We start from the raw sequence: 17,352 nt of genomic DNA, 5'->3' as shown, positions 1-17,352 counted from the left end.
GAATTCCTGGAGCAACTTTCGGAGGAATTCCTGGAGGAACTTACGAAAGATTTCACGGAGGAACTTCCAAAGGAATTGGAGGAACTTCCGGAAGACGGTAGTCCTCCATAAATTCCTGTGCAAACTCCTCTGTGATTTTTTGTCGAAACTCCTCTGGCAGTTCCTACGGAAATTCCTCACAATATTCTTGCTAGAAAAAAAATAGGCGCCTTGATGCTTAGTGGTGGGCTACTGCATTTGATTGATTGAGTGATATACATAAGAAAACCACTATTTCATGTATCAGTCCAACAATATATTGATCTCAACACTCAAGGGTCCTCCTCGAGACAAACTACCACCGAAAATAACTCTCACCGTCAGTGCACTCCCTCGCCGAACCACACCACTGTGTTTCCATCAGCCGCGGACAATCCAGCCCTTGATCCTTCGAGTGTTTCACCACGACCCGCGTGCGAGTGCGCTTGCCCAACCCACACGACTGGCTGCATGCGCTCCACTCGGACCACTTGCTGACCTCGCAGTCGTTGATCTGCTTGACGGTTTCGTTTTCCTGCTTCCGGTTGAAGAGGGCCAACTTCTTCAGCAAACGTTTGCGTTGCTTGTTCTTGAGCTTTTTCATCTTCTTGTGGGCGTTATCCGTTCCGTGGTACTCATGAATCTGAATGTAGGAGTGTTTAATTTGTAGTTGGTACTTCAATGCATATAAATTAGCCACAAAATTACCTTCGTGAATGTCACCTTTGCGATAACTGGAAGGTGTTTGATTTCCGGATAAAAGAAGCTACTGGCAAAATGATTGGGATAGCGGGCCGTAATTTTCTCGATCACATTCGGTGGATTGGTTGGCCATTTGGGAGAAGTGAAAGTAAGTCCATTGCTGGTACCTGCATCCACGGGGTGTAGATCAACGGTTATATTGTCGAGCCATCGTCCTTCGGAGCACAGCTAAAATATCGTCCAAAAATTAGAATTCCATAAAAGTGGGCTTACTTTCAACGACCAACTTACATTGTACGAATCCAAACCGATGAACCAGTCCGGTGAGGGAATGATCTTAGTGATGAAAGAGACCATGTGGTGACGACCGTCAACGAAAAACGTTCCCTGTGTAGATCCAGCACCCTTCGGTATCTTAGGCAAATGAAACTCATCATAGATAATGGAATTTTGGCTGGCCAACTCCTCCTGCAACGTGCGCGCATGGGCTGATTCAGCAAAGGCTTGCACAGCCGGTGACGCATAATCCTTCATTCGGAACAAATGAAATGAGTTGTTGTGGGATTGCCCTGTGCAAAAGAAAGTGAAATGCCATTAAAAGAAAACGATTAACTTCAATGAGTTACACTATTTAAATGAGCAACAACAAACGTAATCCTCCCAGATTCCCTGACCTTCCGCAATAAAACTTTGGTTATATGCAAATTCGTCGGCGCTCGCGCCCATAGCTCCGGATAAGTGCTGCTGCCCGCAGCTTCCAAAAATCCATTCGTTTTCATTTGATCTGACGTAGTCAGAGCATGGGTAAAGTAATACCCACGCTTAATGGTCTCTTGTTCATGGATTTATTCATTGAGGCGGTAACTAAAAGTACGTCCGATCTGCAAAGCTGCTACCGTTGTGTTTGTTCGGATTACTGCGCAACCAACGGTGCGTAACATTGGATCGGCTTAACGAATGACCAATAAGCGACAGAAGTCCGGTCGTCGGTCGTAGAGATGGAAAGGTGTTCATAAAAGCCACTTTGTGGTGAGACGCGGTTAACCAGCGTGAAGCGATGCACGTGCCAGGCGTTACGATTAACCCTCTCCCGCCCATGGTGTCTGTGGTGCACCATCAAATTTTGCACCTTCTAACCTTCATCGAATTGTTTCAACAACAAAAAGGAATATTAAACACATCTTTATGGATCCATTAGACTGCAAATATAATCAATTTTGAGTACAAATAGTGAAACTATTTAAAACAATCAATTAACTATTGATTTACAATCAAAATCTTTTTTTTCCGTCTTCCACTAATTTTGGCTATGCCAAATAACTTTTGTTCTACCATTTTTCTTAAAAATGATTCTTTCCTATTCAAATCTTTGAAAAAGTCGTGGGCGGGAAAGGGTTAAAGGGATCCGAATGAATTGAAGATTATGTTTCCATCGGTTGTGATAAGTAGTGATGACTACATGATTGTTTTTCCATATTTAAAAATGTGTCGCGTGTGGTGTCACGGTAATGTGGGAAAATTGGGACCAGTTCAATTGGACAGTGATTAAAGTTCGTATGGAAGCATCATTTGCCTTCTGACATTTACTAGAGAAGGCTCATATAGTCACCGATATGCCAAATGCACAGCATACACAACTCACAAACCGGAACCGGGGATGGTGATTTGGGCATATATTTTATTGAAAACAAACACTGGAAAGCCACTTGCTGTTAAAGCAAACCACGTTATGTGTCGGACAAAATAAGCAAAGCTTTGAAGAAATTCGTTTACATTTACAAAATTAATAAAATGCTGTTGATTACAAAATAATGTACGTCGAATTCACAAAATAATCCGATATATTAAAAACATTATGCAATCCAATACGTATAAGCCAAACTAAATCAAATTTAAATCGAATCTAGATTGAAAACAAATACAATTCAAATCGAGTCTTAATCAAATCCACATCCAAAATCCAAATCCATTCCATATCCAAAGAAAACAAAATCTAGATTCAGTTCAACTCCAATTCAAATCCTTATCCAACCCAAATCAATTCTAAATAAACTCCAAATCCAATCCAAATCCATTTCAAATCCGATCTTAATCCAATCAAAATACATTCCAAATCCAAATCCTATCCGACTACAAATACAAATTCGATCCGTTTTGGACCAATCAAATCCAATCCAAATTCAGTCCAAAACTAAATCCAATTCAATTGCAGTCCAAAACCAAATACAATCAAAATCCAAATGCAATCCAAATAAACCCAAATTAAATCATATTCCAATCCAAATACAATCCAAAGTTAATTCAAATACAAATCAATCTTAACCCAATCCAAATCAAATCCAATTGGAAGTTTGGAAGATGATATTAGCATTTCCATATCATCAAATCCAATTGTTTTACAAATCCAATCCGAATCCAATCCAAATTCAATCCAGACCAAATCCAAATTTAATCAAAATCCAATTCAAATCAAATTCAAATGAAATCCAAATCCAATTTAAGTAGTATCCAAATCGAATCCAAATACAATCCAATTTACTCCAAAGCCAGTTCAAATCCGACACAAATTCGATTCAAATTAAAAACGCAATATAAATTCAATCCAAATCCAATCAAAATCCAAATCCAAGCCAAATCCAATTCAAATCCTTTCTGAATCCATCCAAAATCCAATTTAAACATAATTCAATTCCAATCCAGTCCAAATCCGCCCAACGCCAAATAAAATCCAATCCAAACCATCAAAACCATACAATTAAAATTCAATCCAAATCAAAACCAAATTAAAATCCAAACCAAATCCAATACTAATACAATCCGAATCCAATCCAAATCCATTTCAAATCAAAATCCAATCCAAATCCTTTCCAAATCAAATAAAAAATAACTCCTAATCCAATTTAAATACAATCAAAATCCAATACAAACCCAATCCAAATCATCTAAATCCATTCGAAATCCAATCCAAACAAAATTCACATCTGAATACAATACAAATCCAATTGAAATTAAAACACAACATAAATCCAATCCAAATTCAATCCAAATCCGTTCCAAATCAAATCCAATTCCAATCCAAACCAAATCCAATACAAATCCAAATCAAATCTAAAACCAAATCCAAACCAAATCCAATACTAATACAATCCGAATCCAATCCAAAACCAATCCAAATCCAATCCAAATCCAAATCAAACCCAAATCCTATCCAAATCAAATAAAAAATAATTCCTAATCCAATGGAAATCCAATCGAAATCCAATACAAACCCAATCCAAATCATCTAAATCCATTCGAAATCCAATCCAAACAAAATTCACATCTGAATACAATACAAATTCAATTAAAATCAAAACACAATATAAATCAAATCCAAATTCAATCCAAATCCGTTCCAAATCCAATCCAATTCCAATCCAAACCAAATCCAATACAAATACAAACCGGAACCAATTTCAATTCAATCCACATCTAACCCAAATCGTATCCGAATTGAAGTCATTCCAATCCAAATCCTATCAAAATAAAATCCAAATCCAATCAAAATCCAATAAAAATCCAATCCAAATCAACAAACAAACAAAACAAACCTTAACCCAATCCAAATCCAATCCAACTCAAATACAAAACAAACCTTAACCCAATCCAAATCCAATCCAAATCAAAATCTAAATCCAATCTAAATCCAATCCAAATTCAATCTTAATCTATTTAAAATCGAAATCCAATATAAATCCAATCCAATCCCAATCAAATTCAAATCCAATCCAAATCCAAGTTCAAATCTTAATCCAATCTAAATCCTATCCAAATCTAATCCAAATCCAATCCAAATACAACCCATATCGAACCCAAATCTATATCTAATCCAAATACAATCCAAATTTAACCCAAATCCAATCCAAATCCAGTATGAATCCAAAACAAATCCAATCCAAATCCAATACAAATCAGATCCAAATCTAATTCAAATCCAATCCGAATCCAATCCAAATTCGATCCAAATCCATTCTAAATCCAATCCAAATCCAAATCTAAATTCAATCCAAATCCAACCCAATTCCAATCCAATCTCAATCCAAATCTAATCCAAATCCAATGCAAATCCAAGCTAAATCCAATCCAAATCCATTCCAAAACCAATTTGAATCCAACCCATATGTAACCCAAATTTCATCCGAATGCAATCCAAATCCAAACCAAATCCAATCCAAATCCTATCCAAATCCAACCCAAATCCAATTCAAATCCAATCTACATCCAAATCCAATCCAAATCCAATTTAATCCCAATACAAATCCAGCCCAAATCCAATCCAAATGCAATCTAAATCCAATCCAAATCCAGTTCAAATCCAAAACAAATCCAATCCAAATCCAATCCAAATCCAATAAAAATCCAAACCTAATCTCATTGAAATCCAATCCGAATCTATTCCAATCCAAATCCAATCCATATCCAATCCAAAAACAATTCAAATCCAATCCAAAACCAATCCAAATCCAATCCAAATCCAATTTAAATCCAATCCAAATCCAATCCAAATTCAAATCCAATCCAAATTCAATCCAAATCCAATCCAAATCCAAACCAAACCCAATTCACATCCAATCCAAATGCAATCCGATTCTAATCCAAATCCAATTCAATCGAATCTAAATCCAATCCAAATCCAAATCTTAATCCAATCCAAATCCACTCCAAATCTAATGCAAATGCAAGCTGATTCCCATCCTAATCCATTACAAAACCAATTTTAATCCAACGCAAATGTAACCCAAGTATCATCCGAATCCAATCCAAATCCAAATCCAATCCAAATCCAATCCAAATCCAATCCAAATTCAATGCAAATCCAATCCAAATCCAATCCAAATCCAATCCAAAACCAATTCAAATCCCATTAGAAAACAATCCAAATTTAATTTAAATCCAAACCAAATCCTATGCAAATCCAACCCAAATCCAATCCAAATCCAATCGAAAACCAAACCCAATCTAAATCTGAACCCAATCTAATTCCAATCCAAATCTAACCCAAATCCAATCCAAATCCAGTAGAAATCCAAAACAAATCCAATCCAAATCCAACCCGACCAGTAGATAGTAACAGATTTATATCAGACCTTGTTATTCTGTTACAGCAGTTTTTTATAACAGCGGTTGTTATAAAACATGTACCATTAGTAGTTAAAATAACAAAAATTATAACAAAATCTCTTCTAGTTCTAACAAAAATATTACTAAATATGTTATTAATTGAACAAAATTATAACTCGTTGTGTTACATAAAAGCGGTGAAAATAGCTTTGTACTTATAACAAATTATGTTCTTGCAAAGATTATGATTATCCATAAATGTAGGCAATTATCTTGTCCAGCTGGTCCAACTTTGAAAGTAGATTCAAGTTATACTATAGGTGGTACTTAATTTTTTTCCAATTCCCATCTACCAAAATGTAGGCAATTTTTTCTGGGGTAATAAAACAAAACACATTGTGTTATAACTCATGTTATGACGATCATAAATTTCCTATTCTCCATCTGGCAGAGAATTTATAACAAAATAGTAACCACGTTTTGTTATTTGTAACACATATTGATATACACATTGTGACAAAATCCTGTTATGACTAACCAGTCGGGAATCCAAATCCAATCCAAACCAACCAAACCAATCCAAACCAATCCAAACCAATCCAAACCAATCCAAACCAATCCAAACCAATCCAAACCAATCCAAACCAACCAAACCAAACCAAACCAAACCAATCCAAACCAACCCAAACCAACCCAAACCAACCAAACCAACCCAAACCAATCCCAACCAATCCAAACCAACCAAACCAATCCAAACCAATCCAAATCAAATCCAAACCAACCAACCAATCCAAACCAATCCAAACCAACCAAACCAATCCAAACCACCCAAATCCAATCCAAACCAATCCAACCAATCCAAACCAATCCAACCAATCCAAATCCAATCCAACCAATCCAAACCAATCCAAACCCAATCCAACCAACCAAATCCAATCCCAATCCAAATCCAAATCTAATCCAAAACCTAATCCAAACCAATCCAAACCAGCCAAATCCAATCCAAACGCAATCCAAACCAATCCAAACCAAATCCAAACCAATCCAACATCCAATCCAAACCAACAAACCAACCAAAATCCAATCCAAACCAATCCAAACCCAATCCAAAACCAATCCAAATCCAAACCAATCCAAACCAATCCAAACCAATCCAAACCAATCCAAACCAACCAAACCAATCCAAACCAACCAAACCAATCCCAATCCAACCAAACCAACCAAACCAATCCAAACCAATCCAAACCAACCAAACCAACCCAAACCAATCCAAACCAATCCAAACCAACCCAAACCAATCCAAACCAACCAAACCAATCCAAACCAATCCAAACCAACCAAACCAATCCAAACCAACCCAAACCAACCAAACCAATCCAAACCAATCCAAACCAATCCAACCAACCAATCCAAACCAGTCCAAACCAACCAAACCAATCCAAACCAATCCAAATCCAATCCAAATCCAATCCAAATCCAATCCAACCAATCCAAACCAATCCAAACCAGCCAACCAATCCAAATCCCAAACCAATCCAAACCAATCCAAAGTCCAACCAAATCCAATCCACATCCAACCAAACCAACCAAACCAATCCAAACCAACCAAACCAACCAAACCAACCCAAACCAATCCAAACCAACCAAACCAATCCAAACCAACCAAACCAACCCAAACCAACCAAACCAATCCAAACCAATCCAAACCAATCCAAACCAATCCAAACCAATCCAAACCAATCCAAACCAACCAAACCAATCCAAACCAATCCAAACCAATCCAAACCAATCCAAACCAACCAAACCAATCCAAACCAATCCAAACCAACCAAACCAACCAAACCAACCAACCAACCAAACCAACCAAACCAATCCAAACCAATCCAAACCAATCCAAACCAATCCAAACCAATCCAAATCCAAGTCCAAATCCAATCCAAACCAACCAAACCAATCAAATCCAATCCAAAATCCAACCAACCAATCCAAATCAAATCCAAATCCAATCCAAACCAAAGTCCAAACCAACCAAACCAAACCAACCAAACCAGTCCAAACCAATCCAAACCAATCCAAACCAATCCAAACCAATCCAAATCCAACCAAACCAACCAACCAATCCAAGTCCAATCCAAATCCAATCCAAATCCAATCCAGATCCAATCCAAATCCAATCCAAATCCAAACCAAACCCAATTCAAATCCAATCTAAATACAATCCGATTCTAATCCAAGTCCAATCCAAATCCAATTCAATCGAATCTAAATCCAATCCAAATCCAAATCTTAATCCAATCCAAATCCACTCCAAATCTAATGCAAATGCAAGCTGATTTCCATCCAAATCCATTACAAAACCAATTTAAATCCAACGCAAATGTAACCCAAGTATCATCCGAATCCAATCCAACCAAACCAGATCCAATCCAAATTCAAATCCAATCCAAATCCAAATCTAAACCAATCTAATTTCAATCCAACCAACCCAAATCGAATCTAAACCAATCCAAAACCAATTCAATCCCATTCGAAAACAATCGAAACCTAATTTAAACCAAAACCAAATCCAATGCAAATTCAATCCAAATAGAGTCCAAATACAATCGAAACCAGAAAATCCAATACGAATTCAGTCCAACTCAATCCAACCAATCCAAACCAATTTAATCCAAATCAAATCCAACCAAACTTAATCCAATCTAACCAATCCAAATCTAGTCCAGATCCAATACAACCAATCCAAATCCAAATCCAATCCAAATTAAACCCAAATCCAATCCAAATCCAATCCAAATCCAATCCAAATCCAATGCAAATCCAATCCAAATCCAACCCAAATCCACCCCAAAACCAATACAAATCCCATTAGAAAACAATCCAAATTTTAATTTAAATCCAAACCAAATCTATGCAAATCCAACCCAAATCCAATCCAAATCCAATCTACATCCAACCAATCTAAATCTGAAACCAATCTAATTCCAATCCAAATCTAACCCAAATCCAATCCAAATCCAGTAGAACCAAAACAAATCCTATCCAAATCCAACCTGACCAGTAGATAGTAACAGATTTATATCAGGCCTTGTTATTCTTTTACAGCAGTTTCTTATAACAGCGGTTGTTATAAAACATGTACCATTAGTAAGTTAAAATAACAAAATTATAAATAAAAAATCTCTTCTAGTTTTAACAAAATATTACTAAATATGTTATTAATTGAACAAAATTATAACTCGTTGTGTTACACAAAAAAGCGGTGAAAATAGCTTGTACTATAACAAATTATGTTCTTGCAAAAGATTATGATTATCCATAATGTAGGCAATTATCTTGTCCAGCTGGTCCAACTTTGAAAGTAGATCTGCTATACTATAGGTGGTACTTTCACTTTTTTCCAATTCCTATTCTACCAAAAATGTAGGCAATTTTTTCTGGGGTAATAAACAAACACATTGTGTTATAATCTGTTAAGCCATGACGATCAAGGAAATTTTATTTCCTCCATCTTTGGCAGAGAATTTATAACAAAATTATTGCAAGTTTTGTTATTTGTAAACATATATTGATATAAATCCAGATAAAATTTTACAGACTAACCAAGTCGGAATCCAAACCAATTCAAATCCAATTCCAAATCCAATCCAAATCCATTCGAATTCCAATCCAAACCAATCCAAACCAAATCCAAATCCAATCCAAACCAATCCAAACCAATCCAAATCCAAACCAAACCAAATCCAATCCAAACCAATCCAAACCAATCCAAACCAATCCAAACCAACCCCAACCAATCCAAACCAACCAAACCAATCCAAACCAACCAAATCCAAACCAAACCAACCAAACCAACCAAACCAATCCAAACCAATCCAAACCAATCCAACCAACCAAACCAACCAACCACCCAAACCAACAATCCAAACCAATCCAAACCAATCCAAACCAATCCAAACCAATCCAAACCAACCAAACCAACCAAACCAATCCAAACCAATCCAAACCAACCCCAATCCAACCAAACCAATCCCAATCCAATCCAAACTAATCCAAACCCAATCCAAACCAATCTAAACCAGCCAAACCAACCAAAACGCAATCCAAATGCAATCCAAACCAATCCAAACCAATCCACATCCAATCCAAACCAATCCACATCCAATCCAAATCCAACACAACCAATCCAAACCAATCCAAACCAATCCAAACCAATCCAAACCCAACCAAATCCAATCCAAACCAATCCAAACCAATCCAAACCAATCCAAACCAATCCAAATCCAATCCAAACCAATCCAAACCAAACCCAAACCAACCAAACCAATCCCAATCCAATCCAAACCAACCAAATCCAATCCAAATCCAACCAAACCAACCAAACCAATCCAAACCAATCCAAACCAATCCAAACCAATCCAAACCAATCCAAACCAACCAAACCACCCAAACCAATCCAAACCAATCCAAACCAATCCAAACCAATCCAAACCAACCAAACCAATCCAAACCAATCCAAACCAACCAAACCAACCAAACCAATCCAAACCAATCCAAACCAATCCAACCCAATCCAACCAATCCAAACCAATCCAACCAGCCAACCAATCCAAACGCAATCCAAACCAATCCAAACCAATCCAAACCAATCCAAATCCAACCACATCCAATCCAAACCAATCCAAACCAATCCAAACCAATCCAAATCCAATCCAAACCAATCCAAACCAATCCAAACCAATCCAAACCAAACCAAACCAATCCAAACCAAACCAAACCAATCCAAACCAAATCCAAACCAATCCAACCAATCCAAACCAATCCAAACCAATCCAAACCAATCCAAACCAATCCAAACCAATCCAAACCAACCCAAACCAATCCAAACCAATCCAAACCAATCCAAACCAATCCAACCAACCAAACCAATCCAAATCCCAATCCAAACCAATCCAAACCAATCCAAACCAATCCAAACCAATCCAAACCAATCCAAACCAACCAAATCCAATCCAAACCAATCCAAACCAATCCCAACCAATCCAAACCAATCCAAACCAACCAAACCAACCAAACCAATCCAAACCAAGTCCAAACCAATCCAAACCAATCAAACCAATCAAACCAATCCAAACCAATCCAAATCCAAATCCAAACCAATCCAAACCAAACCAATCCAAACCAGTCCAAACCAATCCAAATCCAATCCAAACCAATCCAACCAATCCAAACCAATCCAAACCAACCAAACCAATCCAAGTCCAATCCAACCAATCCAACCAATCCAGATCCAATCCAACCAATCCAAACCAAACCAAACCCAATTCAACCAATCTAAATAACAATCCGATTCTTCTAATCCAAATCACATCCAAATCCAATTCAATCTAATCTAAACCAACCAACCAAATCTTAATCCAATCCAACCAACCCAAATCTAATGCAAATCCAAGCTGATTTCCATCCAAATCCATTACAAAACCAATTTAAATCCAACGCAAATGTAACCCAAGCATCATCCGAATCCAAACCAAATCCAAACTAGATCCAATCCAAATTCAAATCCAATCCAAACCAAATCTAAACCAATCTAATTTCAATCCAAATCCAACCCAAATCGAATCTAAATCCAATCCAAACCAATTCAATCCCATCTGAAAACAATCGAACCCAATTCAAATCCAAACCAAACCAATGCAAATTCAATCCAAACAGAGTCCAAACACAATCGAACCAGAAAATCCAACACGAATTCAGTCCAACTCCAATCCAAACCAATCCAAACCCAATTTAATCCAAATCCAATCCAAGTTCAAATCTTAATCCAATCTAAATCCAATCCAAATCTAATCCAATCAATATCCAATCCAAATCCAATCAAGATCCAATCCAAATCCAATATAAATCCAATCTAAATCCAATCCAAATGTAATCCAAATACAATCCAATCCAATCGAATCTTAATCTAATCCAAATCAAATCTAAATCTAATCCAATCCAAATCTAAATTCAATCCAAATCCAACCCAAATCCAATCCAATCTCAATTCAATCAAAATCTAATCCAAATCCGATGCAAAACCAATTCAAATTCAACTCATATGTAACCCAAATTTCAACCGAATCCAATCCAAATCCAAACCAAATCCAATCCAAATCCAACCCAAATCTAATCCAAACCAATCTACATCCAAATCCCATCTAAATCTAACCAATCTAATCTAATCCAAATCTAATCCAAATCCAATCCAAATCCAGTAGAAATCCGAAACAAATCCAATCAAAATCAAATACAAATCTTATTCAAATCCAATCCGAATCTAATCCAAATCTAATTCATATACAACTCCAATCAAATCCAAATCCAATTCAAATTCACTTTAAAACAAATCCAATCCAAATTCAATCCAAAAACAATTCAAATACAATCCAAATCTAATCCAAATCTAATCCAAATCCAATCTAAATCCAATCCCAAATCCAATTCAAATGCAATCCAAATCCAATCCAAATCCAATTCATATTAAATCCAAATCCATTTCTAATCGAAATCCAATCAAAATCCAAATCCAATCCAAATCCAAATCCAATCCAAATCCAAATCCAATCCAAATCCAATCCAAATCCAATCCAAATCCAATCCAAATCCAATCCAAATCCAATCCAAATTCAATCCAAACCCAATCCAAATCTAATCCAAATCTAATCCAAATCCAATCCAATACAAATTTAAATCCAATTCAAATCCAATCCAAACCCAATCCAAATCCAATCCAAATCCAATCTAAATCCAATACAAATCCAATCCAAATTCAATTCTAATCCAATCCAAATTCAGTTCAAATTCAAATCCAATCTAAATCCAATCCAAATCTTATTCAAATCCAATACAAATCCAATCGAATCCAAATCCAATCCAAATCCAAATCTAAATTCAATCCAAATCCAACCCAAATCCAATACAATCCCAATCCAATAAAAATCTAATCCAAATCCAATTCAAATCCTATTCAAATCCAATGCGAACCAATTTGAATCCAACCCATATGTAACCCAAATTTTCTCCAAATCCAATTCAAATCCGAACCAAATCCAATCCGAATCCAATCTAAATCCAATCCGCATTCGATCCAAATCCAATGCAAATTCAATTTAAACCAATCCAAATCCACCCAAATTCATTCCAAATCTTAACCAAATCCAATCCAAATCCAATCCAATCGAATCTATTCCAATCCAAATCCAAATCTAAATTCAATCCAAACCAATCCAATCCCAATCCAACAGAAATCTAATCTAAACCAAACCAAACCAATTCGAATCCAACCCAAATCCATTCCAAATCCTATCCAAGTCCAATCCATATCCAATCTTAATCCAATCCAAATCCAATCCAAATCCAATCAAAATCCAATCCAAATTCAATCCAAGCCAAATCCAAATCCAATCCAAATCCCATTCAAATCCACTCCAAATCCAATCCAAATCGAATGTAAATGCAATCCAAATCCAATCCAATCCAATTCCAATATAAATACAATGCAAATCCAAGCCAAATCCAATCCAAAACCAATTTGAATCCAATCCAAATCCCATCCGAATCCAATGCAGATCTAATCCAAGTCCTTCCCATGTCCAATCCAAATCCAATTTAAATCCAATCTCAATCCAAAACCAAATCCAATTCAAATTCAAGCCAAACCCAATCCAGATCGAATCCAACTCCCAGATCCAATATAAATCCTTTCCAGATCCAATCCTTATCCAAATCTAAATCCAATCCAAATCTAAACAAAATCACATCCAAATCCAATATAAATCAAATCCAAATGCATTCCAAAATCAAATTAAATCCAATCGAAAATCAATCCAAATCCAGTCAAGATCCAATCCAAATTCTTTCCAGATCTAAATTAAATCTAAATCCTATTGAAATCGAAACCGAACATAGATACAATCCAAAACCAATCTAAATCCAAAACCAATCCAAATGCAATCCAATGCCAGTCATAATCCAATCCCAGCCCAATCCAAATCTAATTTAAAATTAAACCAAATCCTAACCATATGTTCAATTCCAATACCAATTACCACCGGCTAAAATAACTGTTTTAGTAACTACTATTTCGTATTAAGATTTCAGATTGCGCAAACACAAACACCAGACAACAAACTCCATCATTTACCAAAAAAAAAGCACTTTCTACTTGCCACCTTCCATCAAGCTACGAGGCGACGATGTTCTACTGGAGTATATAATGCCAGTAAGAAGAAGACTTGCCACAAACTATCCATCCAAGCATTGATTCGGAAGCACTCTTTCCAAAGTCCGTCTCAATTTGTAATCTGAAAACTGCTTCTCAACTGGAAGCTTCTCTGCTAGCCTGTGTAGCTGGTAATATCCGCTAAGAAAGTGAATGTTGGGCTAGCTCAACGATCAATCCATATTTCAACGTATTATCGAAACGACCAGCTTCACGTTCCCTTTACACTCAGGCAGCATATCGATTCAGCAAATCCTGAATAACTTCGATATCATTTTTGACACGGATGATTACCTACTACGACTTGCTGAAGGATAATGCCATAATTCTCTTATTTCCCAGGGAGTCGAGAATGTTTTCCGCCCGAAAACATTCTAGACCGGACCGAGAATCGCATCGATTGGAATTCTATATGCCTCTGCTCGCAAGGCTAATTGGACACCCAGATTTAAATGATTTCTCCATAAATAATCGATTAAGCCCAAAGAATATCAATGGAGCTTTAACAAATTATATTGCTTTCACTAGTTTCAGAGCCTGTGACTGTAAAACATGTTGTTACGTTATCAAGGTATAATTCATTTTCTTCCTTGTTTAGAAAATTTTCTTTTTGAGATTCTAACCCTAGAGTTTTTAGTAATCATCAATAGCCTCCGAAAATATAGGAATTTTATATGGAAGCATAGTGATATTTTTAGATTTTTTAGCATGGAATTTTAGATTTCTATCTGGGATGTAGAGGAGCGGATCAGCACATCGTCCAGAAACTTTTTGGCCTTGTATACAGCACGGTTTCCGTAAGCCGGTATCCTGCAATCCGGTCTCTGCCATGCGGACGCCGTACTCACTTCCACACTTCTGACAGTTTCCGTATTCTACAATGGGAGGCACGAATTATGTAATAGATTTTTCCGGGTGTTTCGACCCCATTTCACTTACAGTAAAAAAAATCATGCATATTTATTCTATTTGTGTGTGATTAAATCTTGCTAACATGCTGGGCCTCCTCTAATCCTTAATGCTTGTCCTTGTGCTATTATTGATTGCGAAGTTTCAAACCCGGATTAGCATTTCTACAAAGTTTATCATTTGTCTATCACATTGTGACCTAATGATCCAACCATTCGAAAAGAATTTCCCACTCAAAAATTGAATCATCTGAACCAAAAATAAATTCCATGAATTCACTTACCGTAGGTGATGCTCCACTGTGGTGAAGGCCGAAACTCGGGATAGTGCTTCGGAAATACCTTCTTGCTCCAGTTGGCCACCAGCCTGATCCGGTAGAAGACGAGCGCTTCCGAGTCCGAGCAGCTTTCACTTTGGAAAACCGCCCCATCGGCGATCGTCGAATCCATTTGCAGCAGCAATAGCAATGGCAGCAGGACGGTGGGCTGCAGCCGCGGCAGCAGAACTAGTTTCATTTTCATCATTTCAGCGTAATCTATTTTACGATTTTTTCCTCCCCGTTCGCTCTCTGCTGTACTTGGAAGCAGCACTTTTCACACGACAGTTTGGAATTTCTTCACTTCAAGACGGTGCAATCCAACGCGTGGTGCAATAGATGGCTGACGGTTATGTTGGACCGAAAGGTTCGCGGCGAAGGTGTGTCCTCGAAACAATTTCCAACCTGCCAATCAAATCGTCTAGACGAATCAATCACTCGCGGGTTAATCGGAGAAAGGCACCTTTTGTATGACTAAAATGCACCGAAGATCACAGCACTTTATGACACTGGGTAATGGGAGCGCCAATCACTTGCACTTGGGGCAAAACCCAGATCACCTCGGATCGCACGATGTCACATTTGTTTGCCGAGAGAAGAGTCAAAGTTCTACCGCGCCGGGCGAAATCACACCAAAGACTGAGTCATCTGCTGCCGACGGTTTCTTCGAGAGGCGTGAACAGAAACCGAAATGTAGGTTTAATATTCCGCGAATAAATAACACCGATGACTATCAACGACCCGTCCAGGCGCGATCACGGTGATCTCTTTAACTTCACTATAAGTGTGTGCTAAAAAGTCAAACAGGGAACGAACAAATCCTCGTCGTCGTGCTCATTAGCAACTGGTTCATATGTAACTTGTTAGCATTTCGGTTCAGCCGGAGGGCAAGCAAGATTTCCATTTGAACAAAATGTTGGAAACCATCTGCTGTAGCGCTTAGATTAGCCGACAAATAAATGATGATCACAATGAGAGGCGGATCGGCTTTAGTTGATCTTACCAAATTTGAAAAATCAAGTGCATGGAGCAGATGGACACGTTGTGATCCGATGGGAGTATCGACGTCCAGAGTTCGGTTTTTAGTGGATGGGAGAATACTTTTCTTTTGCTACTTTTGGAGCACTTTTAAAACAGCGTGTAGGAATTAAGTGCTTGGTGCTTAATAATGAAGTTGAAATCATTCCGTCCGTTTGTTCTCCGATTGTGGTAGCATCTTCTTACTAAATTGAGTTTGGTCCAAAAACCTTTTTTTTCGTCACCTGTGTATCACTTGTTTATCTCATTATCGTGAACAGACTTTTTCAATTTTCTTTTAAAATATTCCAAACTTTTAACTCAGGATTACGTTCTTCGGGAAGGCAGGGGGGTCATTCTATAGAATCAAATTTGAGACCGTCACGAAAAGTGGTCAGGATGTATGGGCTAATAACTTAGCCGTCGTCCAACCTATTTTGGTGATTTTGGTATCAATGAATCGATGAACTATTGAAAACAATGGATTGAAGGCGCTAAGCTATTGAAAAATTGAATTTCGCCGGACACTGTTGAACTTGGTAAACCAACCAATACCGTTTGTGCATCGCAAGAACAGACAACAAATGCGAGCAACTTACTGCCGCTAACCGCAAGTCAGACTTATCTGTATATGGCGCCCATATCCAGATAAGTCTGACTTGCGGTTAGCGGCAGCTTACGTCCTTGGTTCTAATCCTCAGTTTGATCAAGTTTCCATAGTTAGTGCACACTTGATGGTGTGGCATCGGAGCCGGTTCGATTGTGGTTGCAACAGCGATGTTCGTACTATAAAATATGGTTTTTACCTATCAACTGAGTTACAGAAATCAAATCGACACTACATACTCCAGTATTGGCCGCGTAGAGCTATGGAAAAATTTGACCGAGAAAAACTTCCCTGGGAAGCTTACCACACTGATCAAAGCAACGCCAACTGTGTGAAGATTTCGGACGAACACTCCAGTTAGTTCGAATCGACAAAAAGCTGCATGCGTCCGCAAACAGATCAAAGCGACCGAGTCACTAAGGG

At 37.5% G+C, this 17,352-nt stretch overlaps 1 protein-coding gene across 1 annotated transcript; it reads right to left on the bottom strand.

Annotated features, from left to right (window-relative positions):
* Positions 1–273: 273 nt before the first annotated feature.
* LOC134221968 (spondin-2) lies at positions 274–16,055 on the bottom strand. The gene is made up of 4 exons (XM_062701126.1): positions 15,273–16,055; positions 1,012–1,289; positions 727–948; positions 274–661 (listed from the first exon to the last, which is right to left on the bottom strand). Exons 1-4 carry the CDS (start codon positions 15,511–15,513, stop codon positions 335–337), a joined length of 1,068 nt encoding a protein of 355 aa, XP_062557110.1. The 5' UTR covers positions 15,514–16,055; the 3' UTR covers positions 274–334.
* Positions 16,056–17,352: the final 1,297 nt, after the last annotated feature.

Source organism: Armigeres subalbatus, chromosome 3, assembly GCF_024139115.2.
Source record: "Armigeres subalbatus isolate Guangzhou_Male chromosome 3, GZ_Asu_2, whole genome shotgun sequence".
In the NCBI taxonomy this organism is placed as follows: Eukaryota; Metazoa; Arthropoda; class Insecta; order Diptera; family Culicidae; genus Armigeres; species Armigeres subalbatus.
Note: the sequence above shows the minus strand (reverse complement) of the source record. Positions and strands in the feature narration are given on the sequence as shown.